This window comes from Indicator indicator, chromosome 4, assembly GCF_027791375.1.
Source record: "Indicator indicator isolate 239-I01 chromosome 4, UM_Iind_1.1, whole genome shotgun sequence".
NCBI lineage: Eukaryota > Metazoa > Chordata > Aves > Piciformes > Indicatoridae > Indicator > Indicator indicator.
The window spans coordinates 12,128,978-12,155,705 of record NC_072013.1 but is presented as its reverse complement, the minus strand read 5'-3'; the positions used below and the strand labels follow the sequence as shown (position 1 = coordinate 12,155,705).

The 26,728-nt window shown below is 37.8% G+C and overlaps 1 protein-coding gene across 3 annotated transcripts in view; it reads right to left on the bottom strand.

Annotated features, from left to right (window-relative positions):
- Positions 1 to 26,728, bottom strand: part of FUT8 (fucosyltransferase 8) — a 78,073-nt gene that overhangs the window by 28,663 nt on the left and 22,682 nt on the right. Inside the window, exons 2-6 of one of the 3 annotated variants that reach the window (XM_054400040.1) lie at positions 24,154 to 24,580; positions 14,635 to 14,750; positions 14,322 to 14,487; positions 6,235 to 6,349; positions 2,221 to 2,458 (exon numbers count right to left, since the gene is read on the bottom strand). In XM_054400040.1, coding sequence (XP_054256015.1) covers positions 2,221 to 2,458; positions 6,235 to 6,349; positions 14,322 to 14,487; positions 14,635 to 14,750; positions 24,154 to 24,356 — 838 coding nt within the window. In that variant the 5' untranslated portion in view covers positions 24,357 to 24,580. Of the gene's footprint in view, positions 1 to 2,220; positions 2,459 to 6,234; positions 6,350 to 14,321; positions 14,488 to 14,634; positions 14,751 to 24,153; positions 24,581 to 26,728 lie in introns of those variants that run through there. The other 2 variants (XM_054400042.1, XM_054400043.1) reach the window with 2 other exon arrangements.

Here is a 26,728-nt window from a genome sequence, read left to right as displayed (position 1 = left end):
AGGTACAGGGATTTAAAAAAAAACAAACTATAAACTTAGAAAGATATAAAATAGAAGACAGCAAGACAGAATGCCTTTTAAATTTACTGGCAATTGAGTAACCAGTGAAGATTGCTACTGAAGCTAGTAGCAGAAATCAGCTGTCAGGGTCATTCTCCTTCAGTGATGACAGCACCACAGAGGACTGGCATTTAACCCCACGCACGCTAATGAGAGACTCTTTCACACCTGAAAGCCTGCTATCTCTAGAATATCAAAACCCACATTAGTGGCACTCATTAAGTTTAAAAACATTTGATCCCATAGAGTGATGTGACACATTCAGCCTTCAAACTGATTTGAAAAAACCACCACAGGGAGTGATTCCTTTAGGGAACGTTATTTGTACTTCATCAGCAAGAGCCCACATGCCAGGAATCACCATCTATTGGAACCTAATTTCATGACAACATACACTCTTTTTAGGCCATGTGTGCCTACGTGCTCCAGAACACTGTTTTACAGCTTATTATGCTAAATGCAAGGCTCACCATACTGCCTGTGACTAGATTCTGGTGCTACACAGAGTAGCCTGCCCAGAACCATGCCCAGATGGTGGTTTCATTTGTTAACTTAGGCTAACATGAATAAAACTTCATTTAAAGTTTTCAATGTAAGTTTTCCATTTCTACATTTCTAAGAATGATTTCTGAACTGGTGAGTGGATCCAGCAATTCTCCCTTGGAGACATTAGCCCAGGGCACAGTTCCTCACTAAACTGCTCATCAGCCAGGTAACAAAGATCTCCAAGTCCTACTGGATCCAACATGAATAAGAAACATTACTGATTCTCTGGAAAAACACAAATAAAACACAACACCACCAGACTGCTCTCAAAAAAACAGCAAACTGTAGCATCCAACACAACTCAACAATTTTTAGTAGGGAGTAAAGTAACTATAAAGCCATCATTCCAAGTAGTACAACTAAAGATTCAAACACTCCATTGTATGTAACTAGAAATCCCTGCAAGGCATCAGTTCTGCCCAGACAAGGCTTGAGCACTACAGAATTTAAGAAACTATGAGAGGTACAGTCACTCTAGAAGAGCTGAAACCTGAGACCCATGTCACAACAATTTGTCCCTATCTGGAAGTAGAATGGGACATGGCCACATGTACCACCATTTCAAAAAAAGAAAGACAGATAAAGTGAAGGAACAAACATTTACATTTTTCTTCTCAACAGTTTGTTGTGTTCTTCTTCATCAACTGTATCTTCCATGCAATTATTTCAATACTTATAAACTTTCACTGCAATTCCAGTCCGACTCAGAAAAAATAAGCAAGTCTAACCACAGGAAAGTCAATAAAGTCTGCTTTTAAAAGCTGGCAATTGTACACATAAAATTATCTAAGCTGAAATTCAGTTTAAAAAAATTAAGTCTTCCTACAGTTATAATAACTTGACAGCAAATAAAGTTATCACATGGCCAGCCATTCCCAATGTTGCTGTATAACTACTCAGTTTCGGCAAATACCTGAAAAATGTTTTAAACGTATAGCAAAACCTATGAGCCCATGCAGATGTTAGCAACTCCTCAAGATGCTGGTGGTGAGAACTTCATTAAATGAATGCTGTTTACTGTGAGACAAAGCTGCCTGATCCTCCAAACACAGATACCTATCTAGTTATCCTAGCAGGACTGCCAGGCCCAGTGTAAGAAGTGATCGACTGACTGACATACAAATAAAATGCTGTTTAATATTCCCACTGCTTTTACAGCCTGAACTTTGAGTCAGCTCAGTTTACATTAAAATTGTTTCAATGATCGAATTTTTTATCAGGTGGTGAATGACTACTGGATACCATTTCCTTTGAGTTTCTTTTGCTCTGTATTTGAAACATGCTTCACTGTTTTTGAAGTTTATCCACATTCAAAACTCTCTTCCAATAAAAACTGGGTTCCTGTCTAGCACATAACACACAGCAGTGGCTGACTGCTGAAGGATTATAACTTAAATTTGAAATGCAAACAAATCTCTGTCAAAGCACAGAGATACCTTAATAAGGGTTGCAATTTTTTTCAATTCAACATACAAATAAGATGGAACAAATGCTTATGTACAGAACTGCAGTCATAATTACTAGGCTCCACATAACATTAAAGAGGTATCAAAACAGGTCGGTGTGATTGAATCTATGAAAGCAAAGAGAAAATTTTGAGCCATGAAGCCTCACCTGACCAGTGCCCAGTGGTGGTACCTGACCTGTCAGTACATGTCTCGCTGACAGGCCTGAATACGGTCTCCCAGCCACCGGTGGCGTACCGCCAGTTCTGAGACTCCAGGATGAGCGTCCGCTGTGTGCCGTAGGCAATCATGAAGCAGTAGACTACATGATGAAGCTGGCAGCCATAGCCACAGCCTTTGTTGATATTACAGACTAGTTTCTTGGCTTTACTGCAGTCCTTTGGGTTCTGCAAGAATGGATGAAAAAGTGAACCTGAAGAGATCTACACAAAGGCACACTTTCCTCTGAAAAGTTGACAAATGTCATAAATCACGCAAGCTATCCTGCTACAACACATCACACGTTAAAATGGATGAGCAAGCTCCAGCTCCATGAAAATTTGATGTGAAATCTTCCCTGTGACCATGAACAGTTATTGAGCATACTTCACTGTCCTAACGTAAAATAGAATACCTTCAAGATGTTAAATTACTTTCTCATTTGTAAGTCTGTCAGAATAAGCTAATGTTTAGACTCAGAGTTCACATTTCATCAACGTGATTCAGTGTTGGAACGCTTTCTCCTTTGGCATCTTCCCAAGTCTGTTAGTTCTCTTCCACTGCACATGCATATGAACCAGCTAAAGACACCTGCCACCTGCCTACAGGACAGAAAACAAAACAAATGCTTGTTCATGGGCTACTTCCTAGATCAAGTGACCATGTACCCAGTACAGCACAGAAACCACCTTTCCTGAGCAGACTGGTAAAGACTGTATTTTAATCAGCATGCCACAATCCCAGAGGTGACAACAAAGGAAGCAAATGTCTACACCATGTCAACGCTATGTTTAGATGTACAAACTATAAACTATTTTTAGCTATGTGGATGACGCAACAGAGTTTTTCTTTCTGTTAAACATAGCACTGCGCTGTATACATCCACACACACATGCCCCTAGACAAACTTCTGCATTCCAAAAACTTCTTTACAAAAACTCTAGATGAAAAGTCAGTTTTCATTTCAGCTGTGAGAATACTGCTATTTGTGCATCAATATAAACTCTGCTCCTCGCACATCTAACCATTTTTAAATCAAATTTCTGCAAATTGGCAGTGAGTCAGGTCTTTCCAAAGACCAACAGTCACCATCTGGAGAACTGAGATCTCAACTTCAAGTGATATTCTGAATATTGTAAGTCAGACAATATACTTTTATTGAGACATTTTACATGTCTTGCTTGTAAAGAAAGCACACAAACAGGAACAACAAAGGTCAAGGAGGCCATTAAGCTTGTTACTAAGAGCATCTTCGCATTTTTTTCCACAAAGAGTGTCTTCGCATTTTTTTTCCACATGGCAAAAATTGTTATTGAAACTATTTCATCTGTACCTGTTCTGAAATGGATTGTCTCCGAGCATCTTTAGAAAATAATGACAGCTAACATTTTCTGTGCTTTCTATAACCTTCAAATCACCATGTTCTCTGGAAATGAAAGCATTGAATTGCTGACATGTTTGAAATTGTTACACTTTGGGCTAAGGTCTGCCCTTTTAAACTGGCAAGTTTCACATAGAAGCTTATTGCCAATATTATGAAAATCAAGTGGGATGTACTTTGATACTCTGACTGCTTCCTGATATTAATACAATGCACCTGCTCTGGTTTTACCATTCCTTGGGGAATTAACTAGAAAGTGCATATTACAATATTAGCTTGTGACTTAAACAGAAAGCTAGTTAAATTCATTTCTTTATGACTGGGTGATTGGGGCTTTTTTCACATTGGTATACTCACATTTTAAGACAAGGATGTATTTGAGCTTAAATGATTTATTAAGAACTTTAAAAGGAGAGATACTTAGATCTATTGCAGTTCCAACTGAGATTTCCTGAAAAAGGTGGAATTAACAACCCATCAAGGAGGAAGAAGAATGACTACAACATTGCATGCACCAGAATAGTTTGTGTGATCCTAACACCAAAACTGCCAACCAAAACAAACTATGAACAAATGCCGTTCATAATGGATAACAAGAATCAATTTCAAAGCCAGTGAAGGCTGACACATTTTTCCTCAAGGCTTCAAGTCACAAAAAAAGTATTATGAACCTCTGATTCTACGAAGCAGTACTCTCTGTTCTCATCCCTAGCTATGCTGCTCATCAGACTCATAGCCAATGGAGTCGCCTACATAATCAAGAGGGTTGGCAGGGATCTCCAGGATTGTCAAGACCTGTAACACAATGGCCATACAACTGCATTAAAAATCGACCAACCAAACAAAAAGCACACAAACAGCAACAAAAAATCCCAACCAAGCACACAAGACATACTTCAATATGTGGAAAAATTAGAATTCTGCCTATAAATGCTGCAACTGAAAATAACAACTTTTCACAACTGTAAGATGGTTAAAATTATCCATTTCTGTGGAAGAAAATGTAGCATGTCATGCAAAAGAAAAGCGGATTTTTATAATTTTCTAAATGGATTCATGGTCTTTCATCATGAATAACTTGGGCATATGCTGTGGCTCTCACAAAATTCATTGTTTCCACTGAACTGATACAGTTAGACTCTTGACTAAAGGCAATATAACTTGTCAGAACTGGAAGATCCCAGCTCCTGCTTCCCTCAAGAAGTTTTACAGTCCTTCAGGCTGCAAACAACCTCTTCCACCCAGGTTACAGAATAAGTAGTACGTCCAGGTCTTCTCTGCATCTCCCTTGCTCTCCTGTATTAGGTGACAACCTGTGTAATGAGGTGTGCAGACCACATGAGTGTAGCAGAGCTATCAAAGTCTGGCTGACACCTCCTTTACTAGTGGAGCTGGAAATCACCTGTTGCACTGCAGACCTATAAAATTTCACCAGAGATGAGAAAAACAGCAGTGTTTAGCATTGGCTTTAATTAACATTTGTCGCTTTGTTTGTTTGAAGGAACGCCCTTGGTTGGCTTCTTTCAAATAATTGACTTTCTCTCCCTTAGACATATAAAGTTGTTCCCCTGCATCCATTTAAAAACTATTTTAACTGAGACACACCAAACAGGGACCACTGGCCTTTAAATACAATTATTTAGAAGTTATTTTTTGTACCTATGTTTCACCAAAGAAATGCTGCCACTATAAATCTAGAAGAAGCCTAACAAGATTGAAGCATGTTCTGTCCTATTATGACTGACAGCCCCAAACACTCGAGTTTTGTTAAATTCAACCTTATGATTAATTCTACATAAGCAGCACAGCATGAGTGGTATACTGAAGTGTCTCTTCTCCAGGAAAGACCAGACTGTCATTCCCTATTCAAGTTCTCTGGAAGACTCAAGGTTCTGTAAAGATTTGTGTACCACATCCCTTTCTTAGTAGACTGAAATCTTCACCTGTAGACTTTAGTTTAAGAGACAAAAGACTCAGGTATCTGAAGATCCTCCCCATGACTTTCCTCTTCATGTTTTACACTTTTATGATATCCTTTCTGACCCTAAGGGACTAGAACTGTTTGTCATTGAGGCACATACATGCTTCAAATACTGTTGAGCACTGAAACAGTATTTTCACAGAATTAGCTGTGGTAACTCCAAGAACTTGTTTCTTAGTGCTATTAGTGGACTGCACGTGTGCACATGCATTAAAGGCTGTCTTCCCCATGTACATAAGCAAAATTCAGTGCAGATGAGTATCAAAGATAACACGATGTGTACAAACTAATAGTGTAAAATTCTTGTCATATATTCTATAATAAAACACAAACAAAAAAAAAATCAGCCAAAAAAAACCCCAAAACCCACACCTTAAAGTATTTGCTTGAAATACTATCACTCCTACATACATAGAAAATACTGATTGCAAAAAAAAAAAAAAAACACCAACAAAAAAACCCCCAACACAATCTAATTGCTTTTGTATGTGATTTGTCCATACACAAACATTCACTTAAAACTGTCAGGTAATTATTCTGTTACAAGGATACATCCAAGTGATACATAAAAGTTTACCTTGATGTAAAAGCTCTACTCTTACCTGCAGGTAAGTTATTCTCCTCTGTACCAAATCTGTTAGATCTTTGGCCTCTTTTTCTCGCCAATCTCCTGCTCCATCTGTTTGACTGAGGTAGTACAAGTCGGTCATTATCGACCTGTAAACAACAGAAGAGAGTCTTAAAATAAGGGAAACAATCTTACTAAACCAGAGGATTAGATTAAATCAAAGACAAGATCTCAATCATAGCCTCAAAAGCAATTTCTTCATGCGACTTCCTACCTCACAATCTGAATAGCAGCCAAGAAAGACTGACTGTGTTCTCCATTTTATCCATGAGTAATGACACTATTAAACTAGAGATGGGTTAGCAAACCTCTTAGGCCTCCTAGAAAGCCTTTGTTCCTGGTATGTGCTAAAGGAAAATGAGGAATAGTTCCAAGCTAGACCAAGTAGCCACAGATGAACTCATTCCTATAGAAGCTCCTGTTAGAATGCACTGTTAATGTAGCCTCCTACAAGCACCTTACTAAGCTTATAGAGATTACAATAGTGTAACTGTCCTTAGCACAGGCACAACAGTAACCCTTCTATTAGTTAACAATAACTACAGAATTTTATCACACAGTTTACTAAACATTATTTTCTATGGCATGGAGCTACTTCTGACTCTGGAAGATCTGCAAGTTCTGCTTGCTTAGAATGGATGCATGCTACTAGTAGCCAAATGGGGGGGAAAGAATTAAAAATGCCAAAGAGAATCATGGCCACTTTACAAGCTTAAATGTGAAAATGTGAATTTTGAGGAACTATCAACTATTAATTGAGATTATCCAAATCGCTGAGAGATCCTGTTCCTAGGGTTATCACATTTTGGTGGCCAAATAAGAGGACAAGAATACTTGACACAAGAAGAAAAATGCTGTATAAAATCTATTTGCCAAAATTAGCCCCCAATTTTGTGAAAAACAACCCAAGCTGTACCACTCAGGACAATATATTTTAAAAACCTGTGGGTTGTGGGAAGAAATACAAAACTAGATGTAAATTGTTCAAAACATTTGCAAAACATTAATAACTACTCTACAAGTAACAAGTAGCCCAATTCAGAACCAGTAATTTCACGGTTGGCTTTGTAGGTTGAGAATCTTTAAAGCTGCTAAACACTTCTCCATAACAAAGCTAAACTTTTAGGTTTGAACCACTTTTCTTAATTCCTTCATCTGAACTTCAGATGTTGCAATTCATTGTCTGAAATTCTTGACAAGCTACAAGTTTGATCACTGGGAAGAGAAGCAACAGAACAAAGGCAGAAAAATGTATGGGATGACAAAAAGGAGCATGAACAGAAGAGGAGAGTATCTCCTATGAACCTTTGAAGTGGTCTTGTCAGTGAAGTAACACAAGGCACTGCTGTTGGCAGCACTTGTTAGTACTGGAGCCACAAACATACTTAGCTAAGGCTATCCCTGGTAAATAAGGCTAGCAAGTGAAAGAAGCAGATAACATATCTCTAGTAGGTAACTATTTCCAATGACACAGTATTTAAGCAGTAAATCTTGAGATAAATCAAATCAGGGCAGAGCTATCTTTATCAGCAGAGCTATTGGACAGCCTTCTCACTAACAAGTGGATTTATGGATCTGTGTCTTTCCATTCCCACACTCTCATTCTAGTGGGTAACAGTGACACACAACTCACTCTATCATTTACTGTTGCTATCTTAAACATTCCAACCAAACTGTCCAGCAGCAGTCTGTTTCATCTTCTGTTCAATCGATTTGAAGTATCATATTTACATTCTAATCTCTAACTATATAAACCGTATTTTCTTTTACAAGGTAACTGAGCTTGAAACACTCTACTCTGGTTTGTATGAAAAATAAGCAATGTAATGTATCATGAGGTAATGACTTTCAAATCACTAACTATTAAAGACATAACACTTAAAAGTAACGTGCAATCACAGTTTAGGGACAATCAGAACAGAATTAATGATGCACTAGATCTAATACAATGGATTCTATACAAACAGATGAACAGATAAAGAGCCTTCTCTTACTAAAGCAGCGTTTTTCCTATTTATAGACAGCATTACAGGCTAGTAGTGCCTACCCAGCCAGCACTAAACACCTCACAGCGGCTGGTTCACCCCTACCCCCGCTGGAGTGGGGAGAGGAAAACACAACAAAGGGCTCCAGGGTGTAGACAAAGGGAAGGGAGGGCTCAGCCACCCCTTATGGCCACGGGCAATAGACAGGCTCGGCTTGGGGAAACGGAATCAGTTTCATTTAAACAACATCACCACCATTTTACCAACTGTATCAACTGACCAGCGCAGCCACCTGCCCTGGCCCGGAGCTCTCCCTGGGCTGAAGGGGAAGGGCTGCTCCGCTGTGCCTGCCCCCAACACTTCCTTGCTGACCTCCGTGTCCCCATGTATTCTCTGTGTCACTCCCTCTGCTCTCCAAATCAAAAGAGCCACCAAAGCAGAAGAACCCGCCCAGCAGTTTCTCCCTTCTACACATTATTTACACATTATTGCAGAGGCCCAGATCGGCCAACGGCAAGGCCGCCTTAGAGCCCGGGGAGCTTCTCGAAGCTTCTCACAGGAGCCTGCCAAAACCCAACACAGCGCATTACAAAAAGGCACCCATGCATTTTAGGGGGAGTTTAAAATGTATTTTTCCCCTTATTCAGGATGAAACCATGTTGTATGTTTAAAGAAGGACGATAAAATTCAGGTCTGCACACTAAAAATTAATTTTTACAAAATCCTTCTCTATCATTAAAAGCAGCTGGCCAACCATAACTGCACTAAGCAATTTTCAAATGCTTTCACTGGCACTGAAAAAGTCTTACTTGTTCTTGTGATGAAATTCATCAGTACACTCTAATTTATAGAAATACATTTCTGTTCAAATATTGGCACAAGTGAAAATGCAAAGCTTACCAAAAAAATTAAAAAACAAAAAAACCCTGTTTGGGGTTTTGGTTGGTTTTGTTTGTTTTCCTATTAAAAAAAATTAAATCTGTTGTCCAGATTTTGGGGCTTATGTTACTGACAATGGTGACCATGACAAAGCAAAGGCAGTAGGTAGTGGAACACTGGAATAGGTTGCCCAGGGAGGTGGTTATGGCCCCATCCCTGGAGCTATCCAAGGTGAAGCTCAACAGGGCTCTGGACAACCTGATGTGGTTGAAGATGCCCCTGCTCACTGCTGGACTAGATGACATTTGGAGGTCCCATCCAACCCAGACCATTCTATGATAACCATCCTTATAAACTAAATATAATTTACCATTATTTTTGAGAAAAGAGGAATGATGAGGGAGCCCTGGTACAGCCTAGGGAGAGGCAGCTTTGCTCACTACAAACCATATAGATCATTATCAAATAACGGGTGGAAGATTTTATGAATTCCTGAAAGAGTTTGCTAAAAGTGTCCACAATATTTTTAAAACTAACTAACTAAATAAATACTCTTGTATAACAGTGTTGTAAACTAGGAACTGAAAAATTCATGGAAATTATAATAAGGTATAAGGCAATGTTAACACAATTTCAGTCACAGAGACCTTCTTTCTTTGGTCGCTACTGCTGGGAAATGTACATTTTTCAGGTTTCCATCTGCTAGGTTCTCTTCAGTGTGACAGACCATCATAATGGTTTATTAATACAGATTTAGGAGGAACACTGCCTAATTAACAGCAAAGACCAAACTCAAGCTCCATGTGAGAGGTAAGAAGTAGATGGACTGGTGATCCACAAGCCCAAGACAACAAAATGCAGACAGAAGATGAGCCTGCCTAGGAGTACTGGAGGCTACTGTGGGTGATGAAATGGCAGAAAGAACTTCAGACTGTGGCACTGCAGACATTTAGTACATGAAACCTCATCTTTCATTGTGTTACTAACCAGCAATATCAATTTGTGGTTGTTATTTTTGTTTCATATCTTAAAAGCACTTTGCTCCTGGAAAGCAGATGGGAGTACAGAATCCGGCTGTAAGTTTAATATGCATTTGATTGTCACAAAAAAATGGGGAAGGGCAGGCATTTTTAACACATTTTTGAAGATCAGTCTAGACACTAATTCCAGCAATATGTCCAAATTACATTTAAAGTTCATAGAAACTTAACAGAAAAAAAAAAAAAAAAGAAAACCAAAATTGCTGAATGTTCCACCAAATTCAAAGGAAATAATGTGAAAATATGCCCGAATACTAAGCACCAAACCTTGGCCAGCTACCACAAAAGCTCTGAGGACAGCTGCTCCCCAGGAGAAGACTGACACTACCTCAGTAACATCCACTTGCAAAACCCGTAATGCCCACATAGGAAACAACTGTGACCACGAGGGGGTTGATCAGTACTTTTTTGATAACTATCAAAAAGCATTTCCACTGTTAAAATTAAGTTTTCTCAATAACCTTCTTCCCAATGGCAGCTACAAGAATACAATTACATATTCCACAATGCAGGAAACTGCATTGGGGCACATTGTTTCTTAAACAGAATCAATAGTGAAGTACCTGACATAAACACCTGCCAAGACTGGCATTCTGAGAGAAAATCAGCACAACTCCTAGGACACAGCCAAGAAATAGTGACTAAGGCAAGTGAATAGTGACAAGAGAAGCACTATCGTATCAGTAATATCAGCACTAAGATTTGAAAAGAACCCTCTAATTCTACTTATCCAGAGGTACAGAAACTGTCTTTAGGTTTATAATCTCTTTAAAAGCAACACAATAAGCTTTCCTCACAAACAACCAAAAATCAAACAAAGCATCACCACTTTCCTTACATAGCTATCTCATCATTTGATTGCCACCCACCCACCTTTGTCTGCTTTCCTACATAAGGGCATCACAAACTTCTTTAAGTACTTATAATTAGCACTAATCTTTCTAATCCAAATATTACTTTTAATATATGTTAAAATATTAAAAAATGCTTGTCTCTATATATAAATCACTAATACCAGCTTCACATGCAGTATTCCATTTCTCTAAAATACATAAATAATGTTTTTAAAGACAACAAAAGGGCATTTGACAACTTAAACCCCTTTATGAAAAAAAAAAAACAACAAACAAAATAAAAAACCACACCAGAAGACCCACAACAAAACACACCAAGAAGTTGTGATTCTCAGAGTGAAAAACGGCATCTGATTTGCTCACTCTGAACTTCTTTTACAAGGTAACTGAGTGTTGTGTTTGTTTCAGGAGAAGATAGACTATGTAGAGGGAAAAGGAGACTGCTGTCTCCCTGGGAAACTCCTGTGCATCCCAAGGGAAAAGAGCACCCTGGATACAGCAGTTCACCAGGGGCCAAAGGGTGTACATGCAAGAAGGTGGGAGTTTTCCTCCAACTCACACAGCTAGCCTGAGAGATTAAAGGGAAAGGACAGCCTGACCTCAAGGTGAAAAAACAAATTTCCTCAGGACTAGAGAAAAAAGAAGAGCATTCTGGCAACACAAGATAAATTTATTGCCCAAAGCCAATGCTGCAATATACCAAGGACAAAAGCTGAATATTGTAGAAACATTTTTGTATCTGTTTTCTGTTATGCAATCACTTTGAATTTCTATCTGTGGAAAAAAAAATCTGGGTTTTTTTCATTTTATTTTAACAAAACCTTGTTTCTGGCTGTTTGGTTTTAGCTTAAACTACTGCAGTCTTCTTTGGGGACCTCACTACACAGGAAGGTCTACTCAGATCTACTACCAAGGCACAACAGGACATTCTGCTTTTGAAAACCACTGTGTCAGTCGATAGATTACTTTTATTCAACAATGAATTTTTAAGTAAAGAAAGTAAGAAGAGCAGCTGTGATTTCCAGCATCATATACATACCTCTTTCTAATACCACAGTGGTTTCAGACTTCCACAGTGGGATTCATGAACATGAGGAAAACCTTTACTTTAAGGGTGAAAGAGCACTGGAAAAGGCTGCTCAGAGAGGTTGGGGCATCTCCTTCTCTAGAGCATTCCTATGTGAGCTGCCCGAGGTGATCCTGCTTTGGCAAGTGTGTTGGATTCGAGACGTCACTTCTAACCACTACCATTCTATGACTCTCGTAACTTCATAGGCATACAGCGTAGACTTCTATTATTCAAAGCAAAAGAGTGAGCAATTCTAGCATGGGTTTCACCTCATTCTGAAGCACAGAGAGATGCAAAGATACGGCTTCATCCTGGGAGGCAGGGACATCAAAACCTTCTGGCATCATATACACGTTATCCAAAGTCCCACTGTGGCCAGTGCCTGATGTGATCCTGGCTGTACAGAGCTGGAATGTGCACACAAGTGGGTTTATTCCCATGACAGACATCACAAAATCTGGCATTAGACTACTTACTCCAGTTTTGGCACAGGGAATTTAAAAGGTACATCAGGAATCCATGTCCTGGAGTCCAAGAAACCCAAACTGAAGTAACTTCTCTGGAGAACAAGTATTTCTGAGTGGAGGTTACTACTAAAACTAACTGTCCAGGGAAGTGGCAGCTTCTCTGTCACTTGACTGCCTAGCTGAAGATCTCAAGTCTTTTGGAAAATTCTGTCTTGGCGAGGCACTACTTTCATGTCAGTCAACATCCATAATTGTACTAGGTAGAGAAATAATTGGATGAAATGTAACGGCTTATTTTTAAAAGATAGCAGCTCTAAATAATTGAATAGTCCTTTCTCACTTTAAACCACATCAATCTGAGAAACTGGGTTATGAAATAGTGGGATATGAAATTACACAATTTTATTAACTATATTATTTGCCCGCATTAATATTATTTTTATTTTTATAGTATTTTGATAGTATTATTTTTAAACTAGGTTTTAAATAGTGTTTACATTGTTTCCAAAGAACTGAAAACTCCCTTCTTTCCTTTTACTGTAGTATTAAGTTTCAGGGGCTCATGATTTACTCCTGATGTTCACACATGCAGATCTCAGCTTTTGTCAGAAAAAGATATTTGTTAAAGGTAGTACATTTAGTTAGTTCAACTATTTTCTTATGTCTGTTTACTAAGGAGACACAAATTGCTATTGCAATCTTGTTGGGAACAGAGTTATAAATAGAATAAGCTTACGACAGATTTTACTGAATGTTTAATATTTCCTGAATCATTTCTGTCAGCATGAACAAAACTCATAGAGTATTTCAGTGCATTACAAAAGGAACTTCAACAATGGGGAGGCCAAAAGATCAACAACTGAAAACGCAATTCCAATGCTCCTCTGAACAACATCATAATGACAGTGGAATTAAAGGTCATTTCCATATGAAATATTCAGTTAAATTCTAATTACAAAAGAAGTGACTTTTCAGAATGACAGTCCTGAAATGAAGATATTACCCAATTTTAAAGGAATTCCACTTACACAACATCCCAACAGTCAACATAACTTATATCCTAGTATTTATTAAAGACACAGTGAGATAAATAAAGTTTTAATGTTTTTTTAATGGTTTTGTTCTATGTACAAATATGCACATACATGCAGATATAGACAGATGTAGCTGAAAGCAACAACTGGCACCCAGAAGCCAGGTCTTCTGATAAAAAAAAATTGAAAGAAGATTTATCAAGTTAAAGGGTGATACTCTAAGCTGTAGTGACATAAGACAGATATATACTTTATGTCCCATAAAATAATCATAGAATCAGTCAGAGTTGGAAGAGACCACAAGTATCATCTAGTTCCAATCCCCCTGCCATGGGCAGGGACACCTCACACTAGATCAGGCTGGCCAGAGCCTCATCCAGCCTGGATTTTTGTTTAAAAGGAGGTCATGTAACATGGAGGAGACACCTGAGTGCTGCTTTGAAGGACCACATTACCCTTCTCTCACAATTTCTGTAAAGGCTGAAGAGGACTTTTAAACAATATTGGTCACTGGTTGCAAGCATTTTCATGGTTCACTAAAAGCAGTCAGCAGCAGAATCTCTTGATCACACCAAGGACTGTGGAAAAGTAATAATTTCACATTCATGCCGCAGACATGGTATTTTAGCCACAACAATTTATCCTAAGAGACTCTTAAGTAGCGTATCAGTAGTTTACACAAATCAATCCATAACCCTTACAGCTTATATTTAGAAGGAATTAATACAATTACCTTTCCTGATGACCCAGATCAGACAGAAATTCATCAATGCGTCTTTGCAGTTCACTTCCTTCTAGATTTTTCAACTTCTTCAGTTCACTCTGGAGGAAAAACCAAAGTTCCTTAGCCCCATTTTCAATCCTCCTCCTCAATATTTCATGGTCTTTTCCAAGGCCTCCTATTAAAATAGATAAATAGATAAATAAATAAATGATGCATGAAAGTATCAGCACCTGTAGTTGAATTATTTGCTAAGAAATCAAGACATTTGTGATATGGAATAACGAGACTTGTTTTAGAAGCAAAAGAAAATTTATCTACCAACCATCTCCTGTCCGCTTCTTATAGTTTTCTATCTGTTCTTTGGCCTTTAAGAGTTGCTCCTCTAAAGCATGCACCTTTCCTGCAGCTGGCCCCTGATCAATGGGACCATCTGGTATCCTAGGATATAAAAAATAAAGAAATTTTATGATCTACAAATATAATCATTATTTGATCAATTATTTGCATTAACAGTTCAGCTCTCCTCTCGTTTTTATTCCGTATTGTTGTGCTGATAAGCCTTCTTGGCATTTTCTTAAAACCAAAACAAAATCAAACATATTAACAGAAACAAAGATTTAAAACCTCGATCCCATAGGAGAAAACACAGCATGTAACACCAGCAGCACACAAGTTGTTCGATTTGGTTGTTTACAGGAGTTCTACTCACTGGGAAAACCAATCTGAGGCTCTGCTGGTGAAAATCGTACTTGCAGCAGTTTAATACAGGCCATTTAATGGACTGACTGGCACGCAAGCAAAGCTCAGTCAAGGGATGTGCCTTCATGAGTCTCAAGTTCTTGCTACATGTTATATTCCCACATGAAATACACTCTGGTCTTGAATGTTCGCCATGTATTCTTAGATGAGCAGAGCTCCAGCACTGGAACTCCACTATTGATGCAAGTCTTCCTACATATGGGCACAAGATGATTTCAGTGTATTTTCTGGACTCAGAACAAAATCCTAGCTATGAACTTTTTTAATGGTAACTCCAGTATTACAAATTGCTGGTCACTTAAAACAACACCAGCAACTGCAACAACACCCAGTTGTGAAATCTGTGTTATGTGAAAAGTATGGAAATATGTATCCTGAAATCCAGGAGCCATCAATCAGCCCTGCGGGGATTACTGAGATTTCCTCATCATCTCAACTGTAATCCACATATTCATAAACAGAAGTTATTAAAAAGTACTGAAATTAGATACTATCTTATATTTGCCTCACAAATTAAAAATTAACGCACAGGAAATAAAATCCTCTTTCATCTCTATAGAAATGACATTTCTGGTAGATTCACGGGTTAATAACAACTCCATCTTTTATAAGACTTTTGTAAGAGCTTGCCCTGAGGGGGAGGGAAAAAAAAAAAAAGAGGAAGCAGATGTGTAATAAAAAGTCTGGAGAACTGTAAAGAATACAGAATTCTTCATTAGCAATGGAACAGGAGCATAAAAATAAAGGGATATTCTCTTCACGCACACATACTCAAAGTTACAAGGCGCCACAGGGGAAGGACCCCTGCCAGGTGAAAGATGCCTCTAGTGTAGAGAAAACAGTGGTTAGAGGCAGTATCTTAAGCCTGACCCAGAAATGACAGCATTCTAAACAGCTTATTTTACTTTAGCTCTACATTAATTTTACTATCTTTCAGATCTGGATAATTAAATACCAATAAAAATTTAGGAACTGATGAACAGTCCATTTTTTCGGGAACATCTGAAGGGAATAAATACCAACTGTAAGCACCAGAAAGGTGTATCAGATAGTATTTAAGCCCTTTTTTCAGAGGTGATGGGGAGAGGTGGAAGAGGAAGCTACATAGCCTGACAGAGTTTAGTGAAAAATTAAGCACTCTTAAAGCTCCCTATTGAAAGCAAATGAAGGACAGTAAATGATTGCTATCATGGTAAATAAAAAAATAATTATCAATAGCTTCTCATAGATCTGCTTTTTTATGCACCAAGGGAAGAAGTATGACCAAACTGAGGAAAAATATAAACTGAACCATGGGTACTCCGTAAATATCCTCCCTTTGTATGGACAATCCATTTGTGAATTTGATTCTACCACAAATGTATAGTATGATTCCATACTGAGATCGAGTATGATGCTGCCATGTACAAGACCATACAAATAAACCTTTAAAAAGCATACTGAAACACATTTAAGCTTCTGCACTTGTTTAAAACAAGAATATTGAAGTAAATTTGATATCGCAAACATGCAGAACTGAGGAAGACATTCCCATCTTAAACATGGGCACTCTCTCAATATCCTCTCTCAATGATGTAGAATGTGACAGACTGGCTAAACACAGAATGACCAGGAAAAATGGCTGATATCTGAGGGGATGAAGGAGCACTGGAACAGGCTGCCCAGAGAGGTTGTGGAATCTCCTTCTCTAGAGATTTTCAAAACCCACCTGGATGCATTCCTATGCAGACTGCCCTTAGGAGATCCTGCTTTTGGCAGGGGGGTTGGACTGGATGATCTCTGGAGGTCCTTTCCAACTTCTAATGTACTGTGATACTGTGATATTGTATAAGTCATGTTCCCTAATGGTAGAAATTGTGAAGAGCAATAAAGTAAAAGGATACAAAATACTGCCATGAGAAATCTTCAGGTTGCAAACACATCTTCTGAACATTGAGGGAAGTCTGTTAAGGGAGCAGTTACATAGTCCTACGGAAGGATGATTGTAAATGATAAAAAGAAGCACAACAATTCTGACCATTGGATATAATCAAGATTTTTAAAAGAAAAGTACATGCCATTAACATTCAACTTGCTTCAGCATACTGCAATGAAAACCTTTACTATACTTTGGTTTTTAGGTAAAAGGAGCTGAGATGGGGAGGGGGCATTCTCCTAAGCTAGTTGCTTGGACTTTAGAAGAATGTATTATTTTAGGTTAAAATTGAAATAATTATTTCTTTTTGCAATTTTGTCTCTACAGCTATTACCTCATCAGACTTGCAATTGCTGTCTTCTTCACATTCATCCAGTCTCAAAATTAAGGAAAAGATTCTTTACTGCAACCAGCACAGCTTGTTCATTACTGCACTCTATATATCAACTGAGTTGGAGATAAGGCAACGTTTGAGGGCAAATGTTGGAATTAAATCCTTATCTACACTCCTGACATCATCTATGTAAGTAACTTCTAGTGCAGTATACTCTAGGAATAACGCATACTTATGAATAAGAATTCCTGTTGGAAAACATATACATAACTTTTCTTACCAAACTATGTCCTGACAACTGGCTTGCTCCTTGAAATCTGAGAAGTGAATCTAAAGTTTCTCTAAATTGTGATGATTCTAATCAACAATAAAAGAATACATCAGTATCTAGCACAGAATAGCAGTGTTGTACTGCCATGACAACACTGTAAAATTAAGTCATAAATACAAAATAAATGAAATTATAATCCACTTACATGGGCAGCCATGATAACGCACCAAATAGTGATTTGTTTGAATTCTTCTTCTCAACGCTTACAAGGTGCAGTTTGTTTCCTACTATTTTGTAGTAAGTATAGATTATCTTTTCCATAATGAATTTATATCGATACAGGTATTACTGTATAACTTTAAAGATCAAAAAGATTATGTTGTAGATATAACCCATTTCTGCTCTGTCCCTCATTTAGCAATTCATCTGAACTTAAAGACATAAAAAATAACTCAATCTACATCATCAATATCACGGAGGCCATTTTTTCATCAACTTCAGGTAACATAGAAGCAATGGCAAAGCAGTGTTCTCTAATCTAAATCTCAGAAGACAAAAAGAACCCCTCAAAAATTAAAAGGAGGGACATTCAATTTAGCTGGAAGAACTGCAATACCATATAAAATATTTGTGAAAAAAGAAATCTAAAAACAATAAATAAATTACAGAAACTATTCTAATATTTTCCTGTTTATAAGGTATTTTAAAAGTTACATTAATGTATGAGCAAAAGGAAAAACATCACATTTCACGAGTTCGTCCTCAAATATTTTTTCCTTTCCGTTTGTATCTGAATTTTTTGTGTGAAGCAGGACATCTGATAACTAACCAAAGCCTCGTTATGATTAGCTTTTCATCTTCCATTTTTTTCTTCTCCTCAAGAAGAAAATTATGCTTAATTATTAAGGACCACTAAAACACACACACAAACATAATAATTAAGTTGTCACTTCACCTTTCCAAGATAAAACCTCCTCAGTAAATAAAACTGAAAGATAATACTCAGTGTTACCTGAAGAGCGAGCAGCATCCCTTATCGATTCCAACCAGCACAGCCCTGACCAGTGCTGATACACATGCCCTGAAGATGTGTCCCTTCCCCTGATTCAAAATCGCCGCTCTGACTATAATGTTCTTTCAAAACTAAAATCCTGCCATCTCCTTCTGAAGCTACACTCAAAACTATGAGAATGACGTCTAGAAATACTTGGGGGATTTGGGTTTATTTGTGTGATTACATTTTGCCCTTTTCTCACTCCTGTTCTACTTTATAACACACAATCCTGTTCAGATTAAGAAACAGGTTATCATAGTTATTTAAAAAATTGCGGGTTCTCCAAAATGTCGTATTTAATAGACTATACGGAATGTGATATATATGCAATATGAACACAATGTAAACACACTGAACAAGATTCTCTATTTTCACTAAGAGATCTCTGACGTTGCCAGACCTATACTGCCAGGCATGTCTTCCAGGAAAAGGTATCACTAATACACCATAAAAGATAAAGGTTTGGCTATCACCCAGCAGGACACAAAGCAGCAGAAATACTATTAACCATCCACATACTACAAAACCAGAAGTCTAGGAACCAGCTGAAGCCACACACACACAACTTCTCCAGTTTCCATCTAAGAAAACCAGTAATTTTAAGCTATCATCATCATCTTGATGATACAGTGACAGCCTTTAGCAGCGAAAAAGCAATCCCATTAGGAAATAAAATTTTCAGGTAAAGCTACATTATGGGCAAACAATGAAACATGATGTAATCCTTTCAGTATTATCCCCTATTGAGTTTCCCTTTAAAAAAAAGGTAGTAAAGATTTCCCTTTTGGCAAGACCTACATCATCTGTAAGAAGCCTTCTTGAAAGGTCTCTTCCATTTCTACTGGATATAGAACAGTAAAATAACGATCTATAAAAAGCTTTGCACAAATGGGGTCCAGGCTGCTTCCAGTATCAGCCCAGATTTGCTCTCACATTATTGTTCATAAAAACGTAAGGACTGTGGTTAACTCTCCAAATCGCATTATGCCACAATATCCATGCATATAATTTCTAGAACTCAGGCAATACAAACCACCTTTAATTCCATTTATCTTCTGCATCACTAATATACATCTGCGCCCCTCTTTTATAGCCCACAAGGCAGGTTTTTACAAAGCATCATAATGGCAAAAAGAAAAAGCTACAGAACTTCTCACCCAAAGCTTTTCAAATGCACTGTAAAAACCAAGTGGTGCCTGAAGTCATTTCCAGTCATCAGAAGAGCACCACAAAAGTGTACTCAGTTCCTAAAGGAGTATTTTTATTTCAGGCAATTTTCGAAGAGATGTAGTAATAACTATCCGAAAAAAACCTCACTAAAAATCCTTACAAAATATAAACTATTCCTAGCAAATATGGGTAATAAAGTACAAATATTAAAAGTCACAAGGACATGATGAAGCTTGTGAAAGCAAACATACAAACGTTGGGGGGAAAGACAAAAACAAAATCAAAGAAAAAAAAGGGGTGGGTGTGGGGGAATAAAAGAAAGAAAACACCCATACAACAAACCACAGAACCACAACAAAACCTCTTCCTGCCCTAAAACCTTAATTCTGCTTCTCAAATATCCTGTGTGAAAACAAGCGACCAGGGGAGCAATTCCAAGATCAAACATGATTTAAGTATCGTACAGCAAAAAAAGGGCTAAGCAGAATGTTACAAAGCTTTGTCATAGACACAACACTGCTCTGTTTTAGAATGGTTGATTTTGCATGCACATAAGGTCTGGTTTTCTTCTTGATGTTGTCTTTGGGGCTAAGGAGCTGCTACAGGAGCTGGTAGGAAAAGAGCATCCAGATCTTGGAGAGGGAATGTCACTTCTTGTCACTGTAAACTGGCATACACAGATGGCTGTGTGGGACTAAGCAAAGCCCAGCTCCTATTTGCACCCATCCCAGAAGACTAACACTTTGATCAGTTAAGTCAGAGAAGTCACAAGAACCCTTTCTGGTGGGCAATGCTAAGCCACTGAAGCCACATGTTGTACTGAAATGTATTTTACCATACAACTAGGGTCCCAGTGCAATTAAAGATGAAATCCCAGTTTTCTCTAACTGCAAAATGGAAACCATTACAACAACCTGTACTTTTATTAACCTACTGAAGTCTTGTAACCACACCTATTTTTCCCTCTCTCCCTGTGCAAACTACCTATTATTTAAGGCACAGCTAGATAATCATGGTGATTTCCTAACATTCAAAAATCTTCTTAGTCCACCAAGATAAAGTGTGTTAACTTGGAGGTTATTACCATCTTGTGGTAGTTTTAGGCTGTGCCTAGGAAATTTTCCATGGATCTTGAACAGAAAGTGGTAGAATGCAAATAAATTACCATTGGATGTAAAGGGAAAATAATGATAAGGTCTAAATAATTCCATTGTAGTTGTGTACACTCTTTCTTTTTTACTTTCTTTGCTCTAGCAGAGACTAACTGGTGCTTCTGCTAGCTTGCTGACCTTGACTGCGTTCTTTGTTGTTGTTAAGTACTAACAAGCATCCATCTGCTCTTGTCCAGGGGGAGGGGGGGGAAGAGAGGGAAGCTGTTGGTAATCCCCTGGTTTTGTCCAGGGGGGTTCTTGTGCTGTTTATAAATTGTAAATATATGTAAATATTGTATATTTTGTACATATTCATTGCATTTCATATTTCTAGATTGTAGTTTTGCTTGTAAATACAGCTTCATTTGCTTTCAACTGAGCTGGTCTGGCAATTTTATGTTGGGGGGGAATTTCAACCCACCACACATCTGAAAACTTTAGCTAATTATGTAAAAACACTTTAACTAGTGTAGTTAATCTGATGCCTGGTTTTTGTTACAATTTCCCAGGTAGGCACTCGCACTCTTGCTTAAACTTCTTCCAAAGTAACCTTAACTTAGAGTTAATATGGACATATGCTTAAATTCATGCACTAGCTTAACCCTGTTGTGTGCCAAAATATAATCTGTATCTTCACTGCAAAAAATGGGCTTTTTTCTGTTGGAATAAAAAAATCCTCTGGTTCTCTAGATTCTAGCTACAAATTCTTAGTGGAGAAGGGCAGCAAAATCAAGTTTTTACCTCAATTAAACAAAATCCAACTTGGCCACAGCTTTCATGTTTAAGAGCTACACTGATGTAAAGACTGTCATCTTAACCACCCGGATTTCACTGCCAGTATCAGTAATTAGAATTTTCAGTACAAAACCAAAAAAATTCTAGCAATTAAATCATATTCAGCCTTTCCATCTTTGATCAGTAAAGCTTGAAAAGAAATGTCTTCACTTTAAGATGTTAACTGGAAAAAAAGTAATCTTTTCTGTCTAATTCCAATTCAATTTCCAAAGCTAAGTGGTGTTTTGTTTCTTTAATGCATGTTCCTAGCAGCAGTGATCTCATGGAAAATCAGCAGCAGTATAAGCTATTATTTAAAACTTGGCCACTGAAAATGTTGTATTTATCTGAATACAGGCATCTCCTGTTTCTACCACCTCCTTTTTGAGAGGAAAAGAGTACTATGTCAGCAGCAAAATAAGCAACATTAGTCCCTTCTAGTCACTCTGTAATTTGAACTGGTTGTATTTCAATGGGCTACATCCATTGCCAAGTCAGCCAAACATGGAGGGGCTGAAAGTGTGGAGGGTAGTAAATCATTACATTCAAGGCCAAATATTTCCCTCCTTTGAGGCAAGAAACCCTAAAGTTGACTATTACTGTCTAATAATAAAAGAATGTAGAGATACAGTGTGTATTGAAATACACGTTCTTGTTCTAAGTTTCTCCACAGCAGCACACTCTAGATTACATCATTTGGTCAACAAAAATATATTAAGCTTTCTGCCAATGCAATTATTACTTTGTATGAATAACTTGAGCTTAGAAAGCTACAGCCCACTTGGCCACTGATGGCCATATTACTCAAGGTGAAGATTATCTCTGCTAGTGTAGAGGGCACTTGGGTCATTATCTTCCCCCACCTCTGTGCAGCACCTGGGGAATGCCGAGGTACTTCTTCAGGGCTCACATATTCAGAACTAAGACATGAGTTTTTCTCTGCTAAGAAGGCTGATGAGCATGCAGCCATATCTACAGTACACTCCAGAAAGCAGGAACGGAGTGCCATGACAAGACACTGCAGTCAGGCAGGGAAGTATACCCAGACTACCAGATCAATTAGCCCTGGCTGTGCATGAAAGGGAGAGGAGGCACCAGAAGTAACCTTAGAATAGGCTTCTATTGGAAATGAATACATTTCACTGCTACAAAGTCCCTATGTCTGATTTCATTCAAATGAAGTTTTCATTCAATGAATTGACTGAAAGATTAGGTAACAAGAAAAAGACTAGAATCGTAAAACACTCCAGTAAGGGGGGAAAAAAAGAGATTTGTGCAATTCTGTCACTTTTCCTATGGTTTATAAAGCACCGTAAAAAGGAAGAAGATCCAAAATAGCATCTGCTCCCGAAGGATATTAAAAGGAGAGTCCAAAGTCAGTTTCTCCTTGCCATGCAAGAACCATACAAGAGATATGATGAAGAGTCAACTGCCAGTGCCCCTTACTGTTCGTGTTCCACACAAGTGATCCTGGCCATGACTCTGCTACACATGTCCTGGTCCCTGTGAGTGTGTAGCTGTGAAAGAGACAGCCAATGAATTCAGAGGAGGTTTTAGAAATAAACACCACTCTCCCACATTCTGCAAAATCTAGTACTGAGCTCTGTCTTCCTACAACACATGAAGCATCAGTGTTTGTTCCCATGATCCATCAAGACTTTCAGGTTGTGTGAGGTGATGTTCACATACTTTTGTCCAGTCTGACTGTGGTACACATCCTGTCTAAACAGCTGTCCCCTGCAAGCTCTTAGGAAAGGAGATACCAGAAGCCTATGTTAAAAGCTATCTGAAAAGGTGAAAGAAAGCACTTTGTATTGTAATTGTACCCATCTATAATGTAACAAATTATAAAAAGGGAGATGATCCTACTATTTTACAAGTATTGCTACAAGTTTAGCAGCAGAGCAAGGAAAACAAAAATCTTAGTTAAAAGAATTCATATAATGCAGCAGTTGACTGCAGCTCATCTTCAGCAAGTCCTCATTTATCTTCAACAAGCTGTGCAAGTGTTTTCAGCACTTCTGAAACCAGATCTTCCAGTTACTGCATAGAGACATGTAAAAAGTCACCAGCAGTTCTAATTGGTTGGCACTGAGGAGTTAATCACCTACAGAACTCTTGTTATGGTGACAGTTACACTGGGACACCACTAAAGAACGACTGTGAAATAATTACTATATTAAAACAAAGCTAAATGTGCAATATTTGTATAAAGGTTTTGCATTATATTCTCACTTAGTTATAGCACTAATTAAAACACTTATCCTTTTAAACGTTAAACATTTTGCAAAAAAAATAAAAAAAAAAAACCACCACCAAAAACCAAAACCAAACCTCAAAGAACACTCTGAATTTGTTTTCCGGCATTGCATATTTGAAACATTCTCTGGAAAGCTGTAGGTTTAGACTCTACCTGAGAGACTCTGCCATCCGTCTTAAGTCTTCATTTTGCTGCTTTAACCGTTCAAGTTTAGCAAGTATCTTGGATAATTCACGACTAGAGTGATCTGGGTGCTCACTGTCTCGTACCAGGTGTCCACCAATATAAAAGAGCAAAGTTCCCCAAGCAAACAGGATGAGCATAATCCAACGCCAGGAACCAGTCCATGGCCGCATTTTCAGAAGTTCAATTCACTCCAGAACTGCTTTTGCTCACAAAATAACAAACATTTTAAGTCCTTGGCCTGTACAAAAGTGGACAATTTCAGCTCCTCTGCTTCACCACATAGTACCGGAGAAAAGCAATTTTTTGTGTTTTATCTTACTGCAACTCCTTCCAGAAGATCCTTGTGGAGCTGTACATAGAAAGCATTAATATTGCATCATTCTTCATTTACATTCTGTGAAAAGAAAAAAAAAATACCTGGAATTATATTTCTGATAACTATATGGGATTGTAATTAAGCTAAATGCATTGACATGAATATTGAGGAATGGTGAAAAAAAATGTTACTACTTTCTATCAGGCAGAAAAAGAAAAACCTTCCACAAAAAATAGGCTGAGTTGAAGAACAAGCCACATAAACAATATGCAATTAATTCTGGGTTTGAAATGGCCAGAAGAAAAGCTAGGGTTTATAGGAGAGACATGTACCGGTTTATGTGTCATTTCACATGTTAAAATAGTTCCAATATCTTTCTGTGGTAGACTCACTAAGCACCTTTTCTATGAGAGAACAGCTTGTATTCAATTACAAATTTATTTTCATTTTTTCACTTTTACAAACTCCTCTCCATTCTTACAATGATTACCACCCTCTAACAGAAGGGTTACAGCCATTCTAATTATACATTCTGCTATTTGCACATCGATTGGCCCAGTAGCAGCTATAATACCAAGTAAGGGCTGAATAATTAAGAGGTAGAAAAGAGGGGGATTTCCAGTAGAACCCATGTGGCACTGTTTCATTCACATACTTAAAAAATCAAGCAAGGCATTTAAGAAACCTGATTTCTGGAAGCGTTCTTCTCCTGCTTTAAAACTATGAAACATTACTAAAATTAAAAAATGCAAAAAAACATTCTCAAGGGAATGCCTTCTCTCACCTAAAACACTGCACCATTTTAAAAAACACAGAATCACCTCAAGTCATTTTCTGCTTGGCAAAACCTCATTCAGTGAGATTAGGAATTTCTTCTATATCTAGAACAGACTTTAAAGATGTAAGTGATCAGTATTTTCAAAACTTGCTTAACTACATCTCACCTCTTTTCCTCCTTCCCTGCAATGTAGCAATTCCACCTTTTTAAAAGGTATGTTTAGACCAAATTTCCAAAATAACCTCTATTTCCCATTCTCAAATCTCTGTATCCACTGTATTTCCTCTGAGATGCTATCTACATCCACCTTCTCTAAAATTACTCTTCGCTGTTTAATCCTTCTTTCACCTCAACTTCTATTTAATTTGGAGTTTTTATTCTGTTTCAAGTTTAGCTAAAAGACTTCCCAACTTGCAATAACTTCTAAACTTACCCAGTCTTGGAGATACACCTCGAGCATGCACTTCCAGGTGTAAAAATTCTCAGAGAGTATTAAAAATGCTGGGAAATTTCACTAGTTACCCTGCAGAAGGACTTTTGTTTGCATACTTTTGAAAGAAGCAGAAAAAAAGCCCCACTGAATACTAGTAAGATGGTATACAAGATAAACTATTTGAAAATTGATTACTAATGAAATTTAGCACCTCTCTAGGGCTTTTCCATCTAATGCATCTGTGACAAGGCGAATTATAAGCAGATCAGTTTTCTTTCAAAGTAATGTCAGAATCCCACAGTAGAAGCATGTCATTTTCTACAGATATCTAAGAATGCTTTAAATAGCTTTTGCTGTAGCTGGGCAAAGTGTGAGACTGCCTTCAGGAAGATAATGGTTTCTTACACAAGCTTTACAGATCACAGCAGAAACAAAAAAGAACCCACATGATATGAAACAGAATAGGCCATACCCAATCCACAGAGGACTGCTCCTGAGGGTGAAGCAAGCAAGGTTACTTGCAGCAATGATTAATATAAAATCCCAATGGACTGACATTTAAGGTTTAAGTAGGAAAGTGTATTCTTACATCTACACTACCAATCACCCAGAAAATGGCTGACTGTGACTGCAACACAGTAAGGGAAATAATAGTCTGTGAGGGTAGAGGAAAGGAAAAATAACAGGAGACTTGGCTAAGTATTATGCTGGGAATTGTGATGAGAATAAACAGATGCTACTGACACCATGAAGTTACTACTTAAGAGAAAAGCTACCCTTGGCTTAATTATAAGCAGTCTGCAGAACTTACATCAAAAAGGTTCTGCTAGAGGACCACTTGATAGCAGTCTGCATAATATACTCAGATCTCATCTCCTTCTGGGAGCAACAAAGTAAAGAAATTCACTACAGCTATGATTAATTTCCAGAGGAGGAATTGTTTTAAAAGAGAAGTGGAGTCCATGCCACCTACAAAAATATAGTCTTAATTAAAGCAGCAGGTAAGATGACTATT